The sequence below is a fragment of the Drosophila albomicans genome, chromosome 3 (assembly GCF_009650485.2).
Source record: "Drosophila albomicans strain 15112-1751.03 chromosome 3, ASM965048v2, whole genome shotgun sequence".
In the NCBI taxonomy this organism is placed as follows: domain Eukaryota; kingdom Metazoa; phylum Arthropoda; class Insecta; order Diptera; family Drosophilidae; genus Drosophila; species Drosophila albomicans.
This window is the reverse complement of record NC_047629.2, coordinates 15,670,241-15,690,236: the sequence shown is the minus strand read 5'-3', so window position 1 is coordinate 15,690,236 and position 19,996 is coordinate 15,670,241. Positions and strand designations below refer to the sequence as shown.

Genomic DNA, 19,996 nt, shown 5'->3' with positions numbered 1-19,996 from the left:
AATCATCAAAACTAGCAAAGCTAGCAAAATAAATGGGAGGACTAGAATTGATGCCAACACGCTTCAACAATTAAAGCATAAATTTCTACAATGCCTCGAATCACATTTTGGCCAAAGCAACACAATGATGATGATAACTTAATGGGCGTACCGTTTTGGTCCGCTTCTCGTCCGGCTGGCCAGGTGTTGAGGTTGATGTAATGCCCGTCAGCGTTTTGGGCTACAATTTATTGCATAACAGCCCCAGAACCAATAAAATACATTAGCCAAAGAATGACAGAAATTTACAAGTGAATAGAGCGACAGTCAGCGACGACGAGCAGACAACAAGTTGGCTGATTGATTTTGTTGGCTTTGGGAAATTCAATTTGAAATACACACAAAAATCAATCAAAAATGCTGCGAACAAGTCACTGAAGCAGCACGGGCAATAATTGGCAAAAAAAAAATTGAAAAAAGAAGAAAAGCAAAGTCAAAATGTGTTTATAAAATAAAATCAAAAACCGCAAATGAAATTAGCGTTGAGCTGGGAAGGAAAGAGAGCGGGTGTTAAGCAGTAAACAGGAAAATTGAAGGGCGTTGCTGTGAGCTTATTATGTTTCCTGTTCTTTGATTATTGTTATTACAGTCTGTCTACTTCTTCTAACTGCCCAGGCCAGGCCAACACATGTATCTAGACGCAATTTAGTGGCCATAAGTCAGTCAGAGGTCGTGGCTTGTTTAGTACGTGTATCTCGCAGATAAACGCCGATTATGCGGCTATTTTTATGCGGCGGCAAAAGCGACTGAGAAACGAAAATAAAGAAACAAAAGAATAGAGTCGAAAACCAGTTTTGTGGCCACTTTTGTAATCAACGTTTAATTGAAAATTGAGGTAAGGCATTAAGCGAAAATTAATTAATTTAATGGCCATCATTTTGTAATACAAAAGCCCAGCACTTTGCCAAATCAAAAACATACATTCAAGAGAATAAATAAAGCTGTTGGCTGTTTGCTTCTCGCCCACACTTTAAATTGGGCCCCCGCATTATCAACTTGAGTTTTGTGGCCAAAAAGTAGCCAAATGTTTTGGCCCGAGGGCAGCGCCGGCAATTAACTGAGAGTAATTGCAGTCGTAAATTGATTTGTCATTGCATTTAAAATCTGAATCGATTAATCTTCAAATCAAAATCTATGAATCTATAAATAAATGTTTATTAAGGCAGCCAACTCTCTTTTTTTCTCTGTCCGTCCGTCTGTCGAATAGAAATTTCATGCAAATTCTTTGATATCACGGCAAAGTGGAACAAATGTCGTCTAAACCATATTTCAGCACTTTTACGCGAATTGTGAAAGTGTCGAAATCGAACTGGAATCACAGCCACGCCACAGCATGCCACCTCAGATCAGCTCAGACCACCGCATACCACACCTCTCCGCACCCCACCGCACACACACCTTTCCACCCGCACGGTAGCCGAAAAAAGATCTCGAGTTGAAAATCGTGATTTTCTTGAAATGTTTCTGCCACTTTGCGGACATCGTTGTGAGCTTAGATTTCACGTAAAAATTGTTAACAGCAGCTGCGCACAAGACTCTTCCTTCTCTCTCTTCGTCTCTCTCTCTCTCTCACTCTCTGTAGGCATGGTCAAAAAGTGCAGTCTAATGCCGCTGAGATCGTTGCATTTGTTATTCAAGTCTGCGCGTTCGCATCACAATTAAGCTGAAGAAACATGTGTAACTCCAACTTGAGTACGAAGTTAACAGGCAGGTCAACAGCGACGTCTTCGAGTGACGCCCACGCGGTCGGTACTTGCCGCTGCAACTGTTGCAAGTGGCACGTTAATGAGCCCCGCAAAGTTGTTGCACTTGATAAATTGCGCAAAATGGACAAAAAGAAAACACAGACGTACTACGAATTATGGTCAGAAAACTGGGCGAGGAACTATGCTATGCTATGCCATGTGCGCGTCAACTAACGGCATTTTGTTAACAAGAAAGATCCTGTTCACTAATTCCTATTCAGAAGTGCTCGAGATCTGCGCTTCAGGCTTCATTAGCCAGCGTATGACTTGGACAAATAGTAAAAGTTCCCAACAAGTTGCGATGGCTGGCTTCCTGGTTGTCTGGTTAACTGGCTGCTGTGCTGTGCTGTGGCTGCTTTGGCTAATGCGTTGCACTTGCCTTAGAGAGATGCTCGCGTATGCGTATGATGACTTAATTGCGCATTTTAACAGACAAACCCAGACACCGACTGAGCGAGAGATGCAGACATCTGGCCTTTGAGAGAGCTGTGTTTTGACAGGCGACGATTAGACTCGATTCAATTCTGTTCCCTAGCATCTTTTGGTTAATTGAAATGTTGCTGTTTGTTTGATGTCCCACACACACACAGAGACAGCTGCATGAGTGCATTAACAGTTAACAAGGAAATGCAATCGGAGTAATGCGGCATTTCAAAGTGTGTTCAAGTTAATCCTTTTATGCCTCACTGCACAACTTTGCAGAACGACTGTGAGAAAGTATTGAAAGTATCTTTCACTCAAAGTTCTATTGCGAGTCGAGTTGTATGTGTGATGCATATGATGCCGTCATTAATTATATGCCACACTTCCGTTTGGCCTGGCCCCTGGCCATGTTGCAAGTGCAACACACATCACACGAAGCGCATCCAACCCATTTGGTCATACTTGGCTGACCCGAGTTGTTGCTTCTAGCTTCATGGTCAGCTGCCTCTTGTGTCGCGTTTCAACCACAAGAACAACGGGGTTGGCCTCCAGGTTCTTCTGCCGCAGGGTTGAGCCTAGCTGTTGCATTTACTTCTTTGCCTTTTGTATTTCTTTCTTTTTTTGGTAATTGTCGCGTTTTGTTAGGGGTCGCAAACAGTTTCCAGTTTCCCACGTTACAACAGGTTGTGGCACCTGTAAAGCGCCTCAGTCTCAGTCTCAGTCTCAGTCTGAGTCTGAGTCTCAGTTCAAGTTCCAGACACATCCATCAGCGATGATGTTATACGCTTCGTTGATTTGCTGCCAGCGTTTGTCATACGAGACCAAACAATAAATTTAATGGCATTTTCTGTCTGTGTTTTTCTATCACTTTCTTGTCGTTGTCCGATTTCTTTTCTTCTCGTTTCTACGAAAATTTCTTATTTACTGTGTCAATTATATTTATTTTCTTTGCTGCCCATCTATAACAATTTTTCTGCTTTGCTTTTTCATTCTTAATTTAATCAACTTTGCTTTGCTTTTTATTTCTCTTTTTTTAATCTTTTTGATGTGCTTTAATTTGATGTGAAGCCAACACAATTACATTTATCATCATCGTCACATCAGCGGCACAGCATCTCTCGCTTCTGTATTATTTTTCCTCCATCTCAACTCATCAAATTAAAGAGAAATATCTAATTTATGTCTAAGAACTGTGGGAGTTTTTCCAGCCACGAAATCTACACGTACTTTTCAGTTCGCATATCATTGCCACCCAATCTACAGCAATTACATACTAAGCTGAGAGCTGGCTTCCAATTGTCTTTGGGGAATGGGAACTAACTGCCATTAATTTAATAAGACTTAAAAGCAGCACTAACGTTTGTTTTTTTCCATACCAAATTGCCAACTAATTGGCTAACTATTTCACAGCTCGAAAAAAGAATAAAAACCAAACTGAAACTATTCATTATAATCCAGTTTATTTGATAGTTTGATTGTTAAAAATATAGACAAAGAAAAAAACTTGGCAATCAACTTGGTGAAACATGAACTTGAAACTGAATTTCATAGATTGAATTTGGTATTCGAATTTGAAAAAATGTGGAGCTTGTGAGGGGAGATTGAATTACAGCAGAAGAACAAGAACATTTTGCATAAATTAGAGCGAAGCACATGCAACATGGAAATCGCTGAAACGTGTCCAAAGTCGCTGACAAGCAGCCAGTGGCATACAGTGGCGCATGCAGCATTGGGGGCATGGGGCAAGGGCAGTGTTCTTGTTCTCCGTCTTGTTCTGGTTGCAGTGGTTTGAGTCCGCATAAAATTATCCAAAAGCTGTTAATGACAGAGCGAGACTGCGAATCGGGGAATCGCGCTCAACAAAAACTCAACATACGGCGAATCGAAACGACTCGATTTGAGTCAAGTTTAGAGAGAGAAAGAGAGAGAGACTAATGCCACATGGTGCATGCAACAACGCCGACACTCAAGATGCGGTTCTCCCCCTGTTCTTCTTCTGCAGTCAGATTAATTATGCATTTTAGCCAATGTTGTTGACTATGCTGAGATGCTGCTGCTGCCGCTGTTGATGCCAAAGCTGATGCCGATGCTGATGCAGCAGTTGCTACATGTTGCGACTGCGCAAATGCAGCTTATCGGCAACTTGCGCCTAGGCTGCTGCTGCTGCCTGTCTAACGGCACTCTTGCACTAAATCACTCGCGGTACTTAAAGAGGCGTTGCTGTTGCTGTTGCTGTTGCTGCACACACAAAACTTGTGCAACGGGCTCCAGTTCAGCTACAGGTTGGCGGCCCATGAAGCACTCAAATGTTAGGCGCAGACAGGCAACAAATAACACAACAAACAACGCACACAAAATGTGTGCATGCTCATAAAAAATGCATAAACTTTTGAGCGACATCAACACGTGTTGCACACACACAGATACAGCCATAGACGTGGTTGCATGTACAACGCTTATCGCTGCTGTTGTTGTCGCTAGGCCATTGTTCGTGTGTGACGTAAACTCAGTCAAATGCAGCAGTTGCCCCCAAGTCAAAAAAACTATACAACACAAAAACATTTTTTTTAAAATATTATACGCTCGCTTTTTACTACTGCAACTGGTTCCGTTTATTTTTTAATTTTTTGACAGTCAACATGACCCCGCCCACTTTGGGGGCATTTCGGCAAGACAATGAAAGACGGCGAGAAAAAGATAGACTATAAAAAAAACAGAGAAACACGCAACAAGGTCAGGGCACTGCGACTAAGGTTAAAACTGTGGCTTAGACTAAGGCCAGCGATTTCGTAATGGGTCTAGAAAGAGAGCGGGAAGGAGGGAACAAAGGAGGGAGGGAGGGAGCAGAAGTAGCCTGCTTTGACACGCCCACAGCACAACATTTTAATTTAACAGCGTTCGATTCTGGAGCAGCCCCCACACTGACGAGGCGTGCTCCATGAAATCTTCTTAAATGGCAGCTACGATCTCTTGAAAGATCGTGTGCTACGCCATGCAGATAATACAGGGATTGGGATTCAGTTCGAGCTTTGGCATTGGCCTTCGAATTCTCATAGTCTTGGCTAAATTGGGAGCTGACGTTTATCTTTTGACCAATTGTGAAAGTAATTTAATGCGGATTGATTCGGTGGCTGCTCCTATCTCTCTCTCTCTCTCTCTCTCTCTCGATCTATCTCCCTCTCTTTTTTTCAATTACAAAGAATTGCATGTTTCGTTTTAATTTCCACGTAGTTCAATTGCCGTCTCAGTCTCCTTCTCCTTCTCCGTCGCTGCGTGTCGTAGTGCACTTCTTTCTGGGAAACTGGTTGTGTGCCTAAATGATTTTGAACCAGTTACGTGTAACTGCTGCCTCTCCTGCTCCGACTTCGACTACGTCTACGACTGCTGTTTCCAGTTCTGTGGAAACTGCGTGTCTAAAATTTAATGAAATCGCAGTAATATCCAATAGGAAAGAAAGCAACATTGAAATGCATTCGCGTTGCTTTACTTCAAATGCCCTGCCAATCAGCCTTGATGTTATTTCTGCTGCTGCTGCTGTGGATAATTGAGAGATATTATTATTAGCTATGTTAGGCGGCACGACATTGGCATTTTGAATTGAACGTGCCACAACTGCTGAAATGTTGCCTAATGAGCTATGAATTGAGTTGCATAAGACTACAAATGCTCAAATTAACTCGATGAGTCAATCTTGAATGCAACACAATGACTTTGAGTGTTACGGATTAAACGGATAAGTCAAATTTTATATGCATATAACTCTATATGCATGTCAAAATGAAGAAATTAGTCTCAAAACAGTTTACAATGAGTGAGAAAAAAGCAATTAAAGCAGGACAATTGTGAAGCAAAATGACTTCAAGTGTTTCGGATAATACGGATAAGTTAAATTTTTTATGAGTACAATTATGTTCAAGTGCAGAAATTAGTTTCAAAGCTGTTAACAATGAATGAGAATTGGAAAGATGTAATTAGAGCTGCTTAAATAATTCAATTGTTAATTAAAGAGCATAAATAAATAAGTTTATCAAATAATACGGATAAGCTAATTTTTTGTTGACTAAAATTATGTTCAAATGCAGAAATTAGTTTCAAAGCTGTTAACAATGAGTGAGAATTGCAAAAATTGAAATTTAATAAACCAATTTTTAATTAAACAACTTAAATAAGCTTAAAAACGAACCGTTTTCATTATCCGAAAAATCTAACAAATTTTACTGTTGATTTCATCGCCTAGCAAACGGGAATAGTTTATTTTTTTTAATAATGATAATTTGGGGATAAAATAATATATCAAAATATCTATATGAGAGTATTATTAATAAAATGCGAATATGTAACTTCCATTATATGTATAAGTTACAAAAAAAAAACTGTTAAATTTTAATGTTATTTGTAGCGTGTAAATATTAGCAAAGTGGAAATTTAAATATTAAATTAATAATCATAAGTGTGGATAAAACTGTAAGATATCAATAAGAAAGCTGTGAAATGTGCAACGTATCATGTAGACTAAAGACCCAACTGGAGTTTTTTCTGTCATTAAATTTGACAGCAAATGTTCATTAAAAAAAAACTCAGTTAAGCTGCTCACAACGTTGCAAACTTGTTTCTTGATTCTATTGCCAACTGAATGTATTTGCCATTACCATTAGCAATTAATGGCCAGCAACTTTTAATTATTGTGACGCGAAAGCATCAAGGAAATGACAAACATCATGCCCAATAAACTGAAAATCTTCTTAACCCAAATTTATGCATGTGTCAGAGATGTGACCATAGTTGGTCAGATGCATGTCGCATTTTGGGGCAGCAAATCAAATTGCATGCCGCATAGAAAATCAAGCGTCAAAGAGTCAACAGGTTTTGTTTTTCGGATTTTGTTTTGTTTTGATTTTGGCACGAAAAAGAGAAAACCAGCCAGACAGTAAATCGCCTTAGCCTGGCCAAGAGCTGAGAGTGTCTGCCAAGCCTAAAGTTGCTGCCACTGCGAATATGTCCATACAATCTGAGCCGTATTTGGCAAGGCGGGCTTGGTTTTTGAGATTTGATAGATTTGCTAGATTTGGTAGATTTGAATTGGCCACTGTTTTGCTGCTATCAGAAGTCAATCAACAGTCGCCCAATTCATTTGTGACAGATTATGCCTTGACTTTGTTTACGGCCTCAGACAATGATGACTGTGGACAATCGACGAGCGATTTAGAAAGCATGTAACAGCACGTTGCCAGCCAGCTTTTGATTGATCGCACGCAGATTGTTGAGGCAGACAGGTCTCTGAATACTTTTGGCACACAAAACAAATGAATTTGCATTCGGAATAACTTTCACTAAGCGCCCCACGTACAACGCACGGCGCGCACAACAAACTGACCATCACAATGGCAGCTCGCTGCTCTCTGTTGAACTACATTAGCGTGTTAATGATTGTGGCACTGTCCATCACTCACTTGCAGCATATGTTTACTTGCCACATGCCACTTACTGCCATACTTAGCACTTGCAGCCGCAGCAGCAACCCATTCACTTTTGCGAGCCCATTAATTTGGCTTAGCCAGCGAAAGGGTCAAAAAATGCGTCTTGGCCTTGTTTGTTATTGCTGTTATTGTTGTTGTTGTTGTGTTGCAGCTTTTCCTTAACTCTATACAGACATATTTTCATTCATTGTTGTCAATTTGCATAAATTTACAAGTTATGCTGATAAATCGGTTAGCGAGCTGGCAAATTGCCGTCCAACTTTTCAGCTACTATTTCCCACATTGATTAGGCCAACTTTGGACTACTACTTTGTTGCTTTGTTATTCATGCTCCAAATGTTGTGCAATTTGATACCAATCAAAATGCTCTATGAATGGAAAAAAGCAGTCGGACAACAAACATGTGTTGCGGCTCATCTTTAATTTCAGTTAACAAAACGCATAAAGCACTTGGCGTTAACGCACACAAATGACTTTAATTATAAAAAAAAAAACATACTAAAAACAAAATTGTTGCCAGCGGCTAAAAAAACGAAGAAAAAATAAAAAAAGGCAAATTAAAACTGAGCCGAGTTGAGGTGCCATATGCAGCCGCTGTTGGAATTTCTAAATTGTTTGCTGGTGTTGCTTCTGCTTGGCTGCATAATCGCCGAATCGAGTCGATGCGGAGTGAAAGTACACAGAAAGCAGAAAGAAGATTCCACTGCTGGCCACTACTGGTCGAGGCTTTAACTTTATACGAGTACGGGTTGCTGCTGATGGCCACATGCTGATGGCCGCAACAAAACATGCGCTGGCAATTTCAAAATTTCATAAATTGGACAGCAACACGCATGCGCAGCAGCTGCAACTGCAACTGCCACAGCAACTGCAACAGCAACAGCAACTGCAACTACTGCAACTCGTTTGCAATTGCAGTCAGAACGCATTAGAAATGGCCAAAACGTTGAATTCGAATGAGTTTCGTATCTCAGCTGGCTAATTGCAAATGGAGTTCGAGTTGTGTCAGCATTCATCATACTCATATGCATATCCGCATGACTACTCCCATTAGTTGATGGCGGTGCAACGTATTACGTATGATCAATTTTTAAGCTTACAAATTAACATGCCACATGTGGCATGTCAGAAAGCGGGCCAAGCAATTGCAATTTGGCACGACAAAATTGCCGCGGCGGATGTGTGAAGCTCGGCTTAAAATATTAATTATTATTGCAATTATTGTGTGGTTATTATGTGGTGATTGTATAAAATAAATATATACAAAACACATAAGAAATTAATTTAAATAAATAAATAATAAAAATATTTGAAGTAAATTAAAAATCGCAATCATAAAGGAGGCGAGGCGGATGTAAGAAGCGTATCATAAAACACAATATTTTCTACTATTATTTTGATGTTATTATATGTTGATTATGTATGTTATATTTATATGCAAATAAATAAGTATATTAAATTAGTAAACAAAGGAGATCTTTTAATATAGGTATAGAAGAAATAATTAAATTATTTAACATAAATTAGAAGAATATATAAATGTATACAAAATAAATAAAACAGAAGTATGTTCTAAAGGAACCTAGGCGAATATGAGAAGCGCAGCTTAAAATATGAATGGTTATTATAAAAAATTAATATGTAATAGCCACATAATGATTTAGTGGCAGAACATAGCTAAAGCTTCGCTTTTTGTATACAATAGTCAATAAAATAGGCAATATAAATAAAAATCTAATACATTCGTATCAAATAATGCGCCACTTTTCTCTGGAAATGAAATAGGGTTACGGCAAACAAAAAGCAGTAACAAGCAGAATATCAGCAAAAAATTATCGTAAAATTTAGTTAATGAAATTTGAAATCACTCAACTATTATAATTTTAATAATGCTATAGCCAGTTGAATTTCAATAAATTATTGCTTTGGAGGTATGAAATAATTTTATATTGGTTTCTTCATTCTTAGCATTGTGAAGGAAGAAATATCTCAATATTATCAACTGAAAAAATACTCTAAATGAAATGAAATTATTTATATAATAAGTTTAATAATCTATTCGAGAATTAATAATAAATATACCTAAAATATATACATATAAGCTTATACTAAAGTGTCGCTTTCTCAATCTTTCAATTGCAGCATCCAGCCAGACAGCAAGTACAAGCCCACTCCAGCTCCCCGCACCGGCACCGGCACCACAAATCCCAGTTGCAGCACCTCAACCGCACAACACCGCAAGATGCAACAGCCCGGCAGCAGTTACTACACGCAAACGGAAAGTGAGCTGTTGCAACTAGAGGCTGGCGGTGGTGCGCCCTTTCCGCCCCATCGTGGGGATCAAACGCTGCTCGCATCCACATCACAGCAGCAGCAGCAACAGCAGCAGCAACAATCTGGTAGCAATAGCCAGGCGACAGTTGCAACAGCCACATGCAACAATTTGGATGCACCATCGACGGCCAGCAGCAGCGGGACGCCAGCGCATTTTGTATCGCCGCTGCAACGACGCCATTGCCAACCGCCAAATCATTTGCCACTGAACTCGGTGGTGGCATCGCCGCTGCGCACCGCCAGCTACAAATCGGCGGCAGCCACAGCCAGTGTCTATCATCATAGCCACCATCAGCAGTTGGACTTTCAGCGCAACTCGCAGTCGGACGATGACAGCGGCTGTGCGCTGGAGGAGTACACATGGGTGCCGCCAGGTCTGCGGCCAGATCAGGTGAGGAGGCGAAAGAGACGGGGCATGGGGCAAACCTCTGAGAGGGCGTGCCAATGGCAACACATATAGCAATTTGTCACAACTAATTAGGTGAAATCAAAAGTTTTGCCAACGGGGTGCAATTTCCATGTGGTTTTCGGTTTTCGGTTTCCATTTTCGATATTCGTTTTCGTTTTCATTTTCGTTTCGCCCGCTTTGATTTTGGCCACCTGCTGTGGTTCATGGGCTGGACTCTTGCTTTCGTTTTTACGTTTGCGTTTGCGGTGTGTGGAATCCAGTTCAATGCCTGGACAGTGACCACATGCAGCACGTTTAAGGAAATGCAGCGACAACTTTAATTGCGGCGCGCTAAGCGTCTTTTTTTTGGCATTTGGAAAATTATCGCTCCAAATCGATTGGCAATCGATCGAAAGCGAAAGCGTTTTGTAATTAAATCGCTGCCACATTTGGCTGCAATTAGACCCGGTCGAGACCTGGTCGTCGTCGTTGTCGATGTTGTTGTTGTTGTCGGGGTGGTGGCCCAAATGACGTTCAACCAACGAATTGTAACGAAACGAAAAGGAAAAGCCGCTTACATAATGCAAACAGAGAAAAACGCTGGGAAACAAAAACTGCAATGATTTTTTTTTTTTTTACTTTTTTTGTGGCTCTTTCGGCTGCTTGTTGCAGGCAGCATTCTGTCTGCATCATGACTTTTGCGACATTTTCCACTTTCGCACGTTTCACATCAATTTTTGTAGCTGTTTTTTGCGATGTTGGCCACGATGTTGTCGTGGTCCAGCTGTGGGCGTTCATTGTTGTTTTTTCGCCAAGTTAGTGAAAGCGTTTTGTCACTTTGATTAATTCGTTATGAGTTGTCAGTCTGTCTGTCTGACTGTCTTCTCGGAACGAATTAACATGATGTCACGAAATGGCCCTGTCAAATGGGTCAATAAAGTTGGCTAACTAATGAGAAGGGGACTGGGGAGTTTTAGCCCAAGTTTAAGTGACAGCTTATGGCAAATAACTGCAGTACTTTAGACCACTTTTGCTTATCCAACTCTCTACTTTGCTCTCTGCTCTGCTCTGCTCGTTAACAGGTTCGCTTGTACTTCAGCCAGTTGCCGGACGACAAAGTGCCCTACGTCAACAGTCCTGGGGAGAAGTATCGCGTGAAACAATTGCTGCACCAGCTGCCGCCGCAAGATAACGAAGTGAGTATTAGCCAAAAGAGCCAAAGCACCAGGCCAAGAGGGAGCACTCAATAGCAATGGCAATGGCGATGGCGATGGCGACAAAAGCAAGTTGAAGCATAAAAATGCAGTTAATGTTGCCAAGTTGTAAAAAAAAGAATCGCGTATATTCAGACAAAAAACAACAAAAGGAAATGGAAATCTGAAATAAATTTGTATAAAAATCAAAGCACGCCCAACGCCACGCGAAAAGGGGCGAGATTAAAAAAGTTGCCATCGCTGTGTTGCCTTTTTGAGTTTGCTGTAAAAGAGATTTTAATTAAAATTTACAATACAAAAAACTTGCTCCTTCTCTTGCCCCATGTTGCAGGTGCGCTATTGCCACTCGCTGAGCGACGAGGAACGCAAGGAGCTGCGCATCTTCTCGGCCCAAAGGAAACGCGAGGCTCTGGGACGTGGTGCGGTGCGATTGCTGTCCGATGAAAGGCCCTGCAAGGGGGTAAGTTGTACTCTCGCAAGTATTTCATCTTAATTGTGAGCACAAAATTTGCATTTTATTATGCGCAACAAAAGACTTCCCTTTCAAGATGGCGAGTTTCGATTTCATATTTTCGCCAGGCCAAGGCAAAAGTTTTGCGCAAAAGTTTGACAGGTCCGGGGCCTGGTTGCAGCTAAAGAAATCTCTATATATATATTATATATATAGATATATGTATATACGTGGGTGGCTCCCAAAAAAAGTAGAAAAGGAATTGACAATGGCGCCTGACAGAAACAATAAGCGAGCCAGCTAACGATGGGGCGATGGTTGAGGCAAGAACTGAAGGCACGTTGCAAGTTGGCAGCATTTCAAATAAAAGATGACAAAAAGATTTCATTAAGTACACTTTTAGCAAACGGTAACGGCAAAGTGCTGCAAGAAAATGAAAAACGTTGTTGCAAAAACAATTGCAGCAACTTTGCTCGCTTGCTCGCTTGCAACACAAAGGCTGCGACTCCAACTTCAACTACTACGACTGTTGCAAGTTGATGTTTTCGTCTGAGCCGGGGTGAAAAGTGAATGTGCACATAACACAGAGAAAACTGTGCAACGCAGTGAAATGGCACTAAAGCACAATGCTTGAAGTGGCATAAAATAGTAGCTGTAGCTGTGGCAGTGGCAGTGGCCGTGGCAGTGAGAGCTACCCTTTCAACCTGCCACTTTTGCTATCTCCCTTCGATTGTCCTCGCACAAAATTTGCATTGTTATTAGCTGGCAGTGCCGAGTCCCGAGTTCCAAGTCTCGAGTCTCGTCTGGTGCGTGCTGGCTAACCAACTTCAATATCAACTCCCGCTTCAAGTTGTACTGCAACTGACACTGCATCCTCGTAGCTGGCCAGTCTGGGAGTCTGGTTGTCTGGCTGTCTGCCTGCCACAGATAGTTGTGCAGCTTGATTTTATTGTGTTCACATTCGCCACTCGTAAAACTTATTAAAAAGTTTATGCCGCATGCTGCCACGCAGCGAGCTGCGTGTCTGTGTCTGTGTCTGCAACGTGCCGCAACTACTTCGACTACATGCAACGTCCATTTGTCCATTTTGGCTGTGGCATCTTCAACTTCAGTCATAGTTTGAGCTTGAGCTACGTGCGTGGGCGTTTTGGGCAAAGATGCCAGAGAGGTGTTTGCCGCATTAAAGTTGGGGCCAAGTTTTCAGTGATTTCGTTTGCTTTGGCTTTGCGGACAGCCCAAATTGGCACGAAAGTTGCATTTATTACGCTTTACCACATCGACTTTTATGGCCAGAACTTGCTGCCTGCAGTTTCGAGTTCATTAGTCGCTGCGACCGTGTGAAGTTTCCAATAAGTTTCTGTGTGGAACTCATGTTGAATGTCAAAGTGCAGCTAAATATTTGAGTTCATGTGTTTGATCAATGATTGTCGGGCCAAGGGTCTTGCATTATTTATGACCGAAAGTTGCCAAAGAAAGTGTCATTAACGAGCGAGTCTCAGAATGATGAAATTATTGTATTTGTTTACCACTCTAAACATTTCTTACTAAATCAATCTGTGAGCTAATGAGCAACAGGTGTTCACTATTTCGGTAGCCAATCAACAAGATTAAGTTTGATTAAACATTGGCAAGCCGCATAAAAAATGAGATAACATTCGACTGAGACTGGTTTTAAGATGCCGAAATTATCTTGGCACTTGATAAATGATCTCAGCTCAAGCTAATCTCGAGGCTTAAATTGCGGATAGATTATTTCCATTCGAATTTGGCGTTTAATTGAATTTAGATATGCACATTTGAGTCGTGAATATTTGTCGAATTCGAATGAGTGCGACGCTGAATTTATGCATTATTAATGAAATCTTTGATAAGTCAAATCGGATTTCATGCCTCCCCGAAGAGAGATTGACGAACCAAAGCGAACCACTCGAGTTTGCTGCTTAAAATTCACAGACCATAACCGAGCTGCTAAACGGACGCTAAAATGCGAACAAAGCAAAGGTTGTCCCTCCTTTTTGCGAAGGAGCAGAAATTATACTTAAAGGAAATTTATGAAAACGCTCAATGATCCAGAGAGCGAAGCACTCATATTCAGTCAACTGTAAATGAATCGTGCGTCAGATAGTCAGAGAGCGAACTGCGAACTGTGGCAACTGATTTGGCCAAGTCCGATTTTCCACACGAACAACAATGGAGTCAACAGAATTGAAGCATGGCCAGAGCGGATGTGACAGCACAACTTGACAAGGATGTGACACTAAAGGTCGTCCTGCCAACGATGAAATACAAAATAATTATTAGAAAGCCAGCCAGGCAGCAGCATGAAATATACTTTCACCCGGCAGAGAGGAAAAGCCCAAAAAAAAGAAAAATAATAAGAAATAAGCAAAAAGTTGTCGAACCAAAAAAGGTAGAAACTGACTACACTCGTCTTTCGTCCTTCGCTGGAGCGCTGCCAATGTCTGTGCACGTTAAGCGAAAAGTTTATGTACTGAAAAGGGCACGATAACGAGTGCCATTAATAATTTGAGCCACTGTACAGTGAGCACACGGGGAATGGGTGAAAAGTATGAATCGGCTGGGCAGGAAATTGTCTTGCTTGTCTGCAGGGAAGATTTGCAAAAGTTGGATTAGGGCGCACACACACACACACACACACGAAATGGGTTAACAAGGACCAAGCAGCAGAAGCAGCAGTTAGGTGGCGCCTCCGCGTGGCAGCCAGCGTCAATTTGTCAATAGCATAATTGTCTGCAGTGCAGGTCGCAATCGTGTTCGGGGTCGACAACTGCGACTTCGACTCCGACTGGGATTAATTGGATTGATAAGATAAATGAGTAGCGATTGTTGTGATTCTCATGACATTTAGCACAGCTGTGTGAAAAATGTCCTTTTAAGTGGACGCAATTGCAATCAATGCTGCGAAAACTTTTGCACTTGCATTGTCGTCACCACAGAAACTACTTAAAGCGCTTTTCCTGCCCAAAAGTTTTCTGCGGAAAACCACAGCAAAGTGCTGACCAACAAGAGTATTAAAAAAAGAAGAGAAGAACAGTCGTAGACGATGAAAAAGAGAAAATCCGCAACCACAACAGGAAGAGCAACAATTTCAAATACATCATTAGCGTCGACTGAGTGGCAGAAGAACTGAAGCTGAGCCTAATTAAAGTGCTCTGCTTCCTTGGCAAGTTCTTTTTTGGGTGATAAATTCTGGAGTTGGCAACAATTAACGACGCATGCAGTGCGGCCAAGTTTAGGAGCTACTTAAAGTACATGGCAACGGGGGCAAGCTGAATGGGGCATGGGGCAAAACCTTAACGTTGCCATGGAAATTATCAACCCTGTAGCAGGCGGGATGGGCATTCGCTGTCAATGTTTAATGGCTTGCAAAAGTAAATGCTGATTGCGGGGGACACTGGTGAAGCGGCACCACACTGAGGTTTAATAGCGTGGAAAGTTAAGAAGCTGCACAGAGCACAGCACATAGCCAACGTGTCCTTGCAACGTCTTGTGGCTTTTGTGGCGCTGCTCGCTGCTCGGGTAATTTGCGTGCGCCAAATGAAGACGACGATTCGACGACTTTGCTGGCGGAAGTTCTGGCTAAAATGGCGCAAATTGGCAGAGGCTTTGTCAGGACTCTAAGTGCTGACTGAAGGGAGGGGGATGGGGGAAGTTAGGCCACAAAATGCTGCCAGTTAGAGTCGCATGTGTTAAACTTTTTTGGGCCAAAAGCATTCATAAATCAAGGCAATTGCGCTAATTGCTTTTGCCTCGCTCATAAAACGCAAGCCAAAAGCGCCTGTGAATACAAGTTGATTTCCTAGCAAATATATTTATACTATATACATACCTGTTAGCTGAAACGTCTTTAGGGTTTGCGGGCAAGTCATCAGCTTTGTTGACCCTATTAGGATCCATGCTATACGCAAATGAGTTCATTATGCGAATGCCTTTGGCTTTAACGAGTTGAGGTTGAGTCATTAAAAGCTGCGCTTCCGCCACGGCTCCGTGACAACAGCACGAGTGGCAGTAGCATTTTCCATTTTCCATTTTCCTTGCGGCCGTTTTCAGTTCGCCAGTTTAAAGTCTCTTATTTCGCACTCTCTAGGGAGCACTTGGTGGACTTGGCCGCCTTCCACATTGTCCCTCTCCTCTGTCATGGCCTTCAGCTATTTTTGCATTATTTCCGTTGTGAAAAAGCAAAACCGCAAAGCCGGAGTCGTAGATGGGAACTGTTCTCGTGTTGGTTTGCCATGTCCTCGCTTGGGGGGCTTAAGCGTTTTATTACCGTTATTTAGCATTTATAGCCGCTTAAATATTTTTGGCCAAGCAAAGCAGACGCTGCAGATTTCTATCGCCTGACGTCTGTACAACTTTAGCTTATTTCTGTTATTTATACGTTCTTTACCTTTCTCTCTCTTCTCGTTGTTCTCTTTTTGCTCGGACAGTGCGAGGAGCAACTATCCGGTGGTGACATTGTGGTCTTTGCCCAGCGACTAGGCGCCCAGTTGTGCTGGCATCCCGGCTGCTTTGTGTGCAGCGTGTGCAAGGAGCTGCTCGTCGACTTGATATACTTTCAGCGCGATGGCAATCTCTACTGTGGCCGCCATCATGCCGAGACCCAGAAGCCGCGTTGCTCCGCATGCGATGAGGTAAGTTTACTTTAAATTACATTACAACATAAAAAGAGTAGAACAACATTCGTAAAACTAAAATGTCATTTTCAAGTTTACCAAATGAATATGTTTTTAAAAGAATAGTCTTCAAATTTAAGTGTTAATTTCAAAACGGAAGCAAGGAAATATGTTTTTTGTTTAATGAAAGATTCGGTTTCACAATTTTCTATTTCACAATCACAAAAATATACAATTTTCGTTGTATATTTTGATTGTTGTAAAATATTAGTATTTGTATTCGGTATTCTTGAAGTTTAGTTTGGTATACTACCTTAGTAGTATTTAACGCAATTTCGTATTCCTATTAATATATCTTAATATGGTATATTTTTGTAAACTAGTATACGAATTTGGTATATTTTAACGAAATACTGTATTAATATTGATATAAGAATAATATAATTTGGTATACTAATTTGGTACATTTTTCGTTTTGGCAAGTGGTACGATTCTCACAATTGCTCTACCTTCCTATTTTATACCAACCCTACATAGTTAAAAGTGCAACCACCTCTACATATGTCAAATAACTTTTGATTGTCGAAAATATTCCATAAAATACATTCCACTCTTTGTGCTCATTGCTATCGCATTGTTTTGCTCTTGCCGTACACACAGATTATCTTCTCGGATGAGTGCACGGAGGCCGAAGGTCGCACCTGGCACATGAAGCACTTCGCCTGCCAGGAGTGCGAGCATCAGCTGGGCGGCCAGCGCTACATCATGCGGGATGGCAAACCCTATTGCCTGGGCTGCTTTGACACCATGTTCGCCGAGTACTGTGACTACTGTGGCGAGGTCATTGGCGTCGATCAAGGTCAGATGAGTCACGACGGTCAGCACTGGCATGCGACGGACCAGTGCTTCTCCTGTTGCACGTGTCGCTGCTCGCTGTTGGGTCGTCCATTCCTGCCACGCCGTGGCACCATCTATTGTTCGATTGCCTGCAGCAAGGGAGAGCCGCCAACGCCATCGGACACCAGTTCGGGGCCACAGCTGCGGCCCACGCATCGCGCCTCCACATCCAGTCAGATAGCACGCTCACCCAGGCGCACGGCGGATTCGACGGGGCGTGGCACGGCGGGCAAGAGCAGCAGTCATGGTAACCATGGTCATGCCTATACGGGTCATGGGGGCAAGAGTGCGGGCAGCGCCGGCGATTTGCTAGAGCGACAGGAGCGCAAGCGAATGGAGGCTGCAGGTGTGGCTGATCTGCTGTTGGGTGGCGGTGTGCCAGGCATGCCACGGCCCGCCCATCCGCCGCCCATTGACCTCACCGAGCTGGGCATTAGTCTGGACAACATTTGTGCCGGCGACAAGTCGATCTTTGGCGATGCACAGCTGACGTCGTCAATGCCAGACATGTTGCTGTCAAAGGCGGAGGATTCGCATAGCTATCAGAGCATCGACAAGATAAATCTCAACTCGCCCAGCAACTCTGACATGACGCAGAGCACCCAGGAACTGGCCAACGAACTGGAGCTGGACAACGAGTCGGTGCGAGAGCAGGAGCTGCCACACGATGGTTACGAGCAGCTGTTTGCCGCCAAGCATCGCAGCAATCGCAACAACTGCAACGAAGAGCCCGATGAGGAGCATCAGGAGCAGTTGGACAATCGACCGCCGCTGAAGGAGGTGCGCTTCCACAGCGTTCAGGATACGATGTCGCGATCAAAGAGCTACACGGACAACTCGAATGCACGACGTCGTCGCCGTCGCCGCAATCAGTCGCGCAGCTCCTCGGAGATGCAAATCAATCAGACTAATCTGCGACTGCACAATGCTCAGACACAGGCTGGCAGTGGAGCACTCAATCTGCTAAACAATCTGGATAATTGTGATGTGGCCAGCATCTGTTCCACCTGCTCGTCGAGCTCTTCGAGCGACATGGATGATTATGTCTATAGGCTGCCAGCTCGCAAGCACTATGGAGGTGTGAGGGTCGCCTATGTGCCCAACGATGCACTCGCCTATGAACGCAAGAAGAAACAGGCTCAGGCCAGCGATGCCACAATGCTGGGCTCGGGAGCTGGCAGCGGATTGGGGGCACCAGCTGGGGGAATGCCGGCAATTATGCACGAGAGCAAGAACTGCACCATATCATGACCACCTCCCATGTTGCCGCCACCGCCGCTGAATCTCAGCAGCTATTACATCCTGGACACCATACTGGAGGAACAGAGTCTCAGTCTGTTGCCCGAAAAGAAACCCGGTTGCCTGAGGCGTGTGTGGAATTTCTTTGGCCTCGGAAAATCGCGTGCTGGCAACGGACAGCGACTGTACACTGTCTAAAAAAAAAAGGGGAAGCAAATCAGAAGTCGACTTATCGTTTGCATAATGTAAATAAACACATATCGAATATAATGTATTATAGAGTGGGGTAACTATAGCGTGAGTTTACTGTATATTCCCTTGGTCTTTTTAATTGTTTCCTACTTGGTTCAAATGTCGTAAGTCACAAGTATTCCAACATATGAGGTAGAAAGTCTCGACTTCTACCAGAAATTTGTACAAAGCAAAAACATATATCAATGATGCATTTACATACAATATTAAACTTTATATACTATATACCCTATGATTATACAAATATTAAATGATTAAGTATTGTAGTTGTTAAGCTAAGAATCTGCCACTTTTTAACGCAAAAACAAAAAACAAGAAACGCAATCAACGAACAATAATCGAATTGATAAACAAATGAGTTAAAGCTAAAATGAAAACAACAACAAACTGCCAACAAAAGAATTTGTAAATGTCCAAGAAATTATTAAGAAACCAACGAAAAAAGAGAGCGAAAGTCTTCGCTTCGCAAATGTGCAATAACTTTTATCTAACATATATAGTATAAATACACACAGAACGAACTTCCAAAAACTGTCACCCAGTTACAATTTACATAGATAAATATATATATGTATAGATCACAAATCTATATTCAAAGTAAAAAAAGATATCTTTTCGGTTTGTTTTGCGGTTTCTTTTTTCGTTTGTTGAGCAGCTTTTGCAGAGAGGTTCTTTTGTTTTTCGGATTTATGTAATTTTCAGCTTTCGCCAAGCGTGAAAGTGAAAGAGTTATATAAAGGCATGTGTCAAGAATGTTTTGAAAGTTTTGTAATAAAATTTATTGCTCGAAAACACAGCGCACTAAAAATGAGATTTTGTGTTGAAAGTTTTGCTTAAGCCTATAACAAATACGAAGTTTACGATGTTTTGAGCAATGCATGGAACGCATACATATGATGACTT

At 42.2% G+C, this 19,996-nt stretch overlaps 2 protein-coding genes and 1 long non-coding RNA gene across 8 annotated transcripts in view; 2 read left to right on the top strand and 1 right to left on the bottom strand.

The window, feature by feature from the left end:
• LOC117568019 (uncharacterized) overlaps nucleotides 1-16,628 on the bottom strand; it is a 27,777-nt gene extending 11,149 nt beyond the window's left edge. For 2 of the 6 annotated variants that reach the window (XR_007954713.1, XM_034248347.2), the window contains exon 1: nucleotides 15,922-16,521. Coding sequence is in view for 5 of the 6 variants with exons in the window: in XM_034248347.2 (XP_034104238.1) it covers nucleotides 15,922-15,961 (40 nt within the window). In the remaining variant the exon portion in view is untranslated. Of the gene's footprint in view, nucleotides 1-15,921 lie in introns of all 6 variants that reach the window. The other 4 variants (XM_052003523.1, XM_052003521.1, XM_052003522.1 and 1 more) reach the window with 4 other exon arrangements.
• The window catches only part of LOC117568018 (protein espinas), a 24,623-nt gene extending 4,627 nt beyond the window's left edge, over nucleotides 1-19,996 (top strand). The window contains exons 2-6 of the mRNA XM_034248346.2: nucleotides 9,827-10,409; nucleotides 11,489-11,602; nucleotides 11,952-12,080; nucleotides 16,520-16,723; nucleotides 17,366-19,996. Coding sequence (XP_034104237.1) covers nucleotides 9,827-10,409; nucleotides 11,489-11,602; nucleotides 11,952-12,080; nucleotides 16,520-16,723; nucleotides 17,366-18,853 — 2,518 coding nt within the window. The 3' untranslated portion in view covers nucleotides 18,854-19,996. The remainder of the gene's footprint in view (nucleotides 1-9,826; nucleotides 10,410-11,488; nucleotides 11,603-11,951; nucleotides 12,081-16,519; nucleotides 16,724-17,365) is intronic.
• Nucleotides 365-1,452, top strand: LOC117568020 (uncharacterized). The gene is made up of 3 exons (XR_004572114.2): nucleotides 365-584; nucleotides 655-874; nucleotides 932-1,452. It is a non-coding gene; the product is annotated as an uncharacterized LOC117568020 (long non-coding RNA).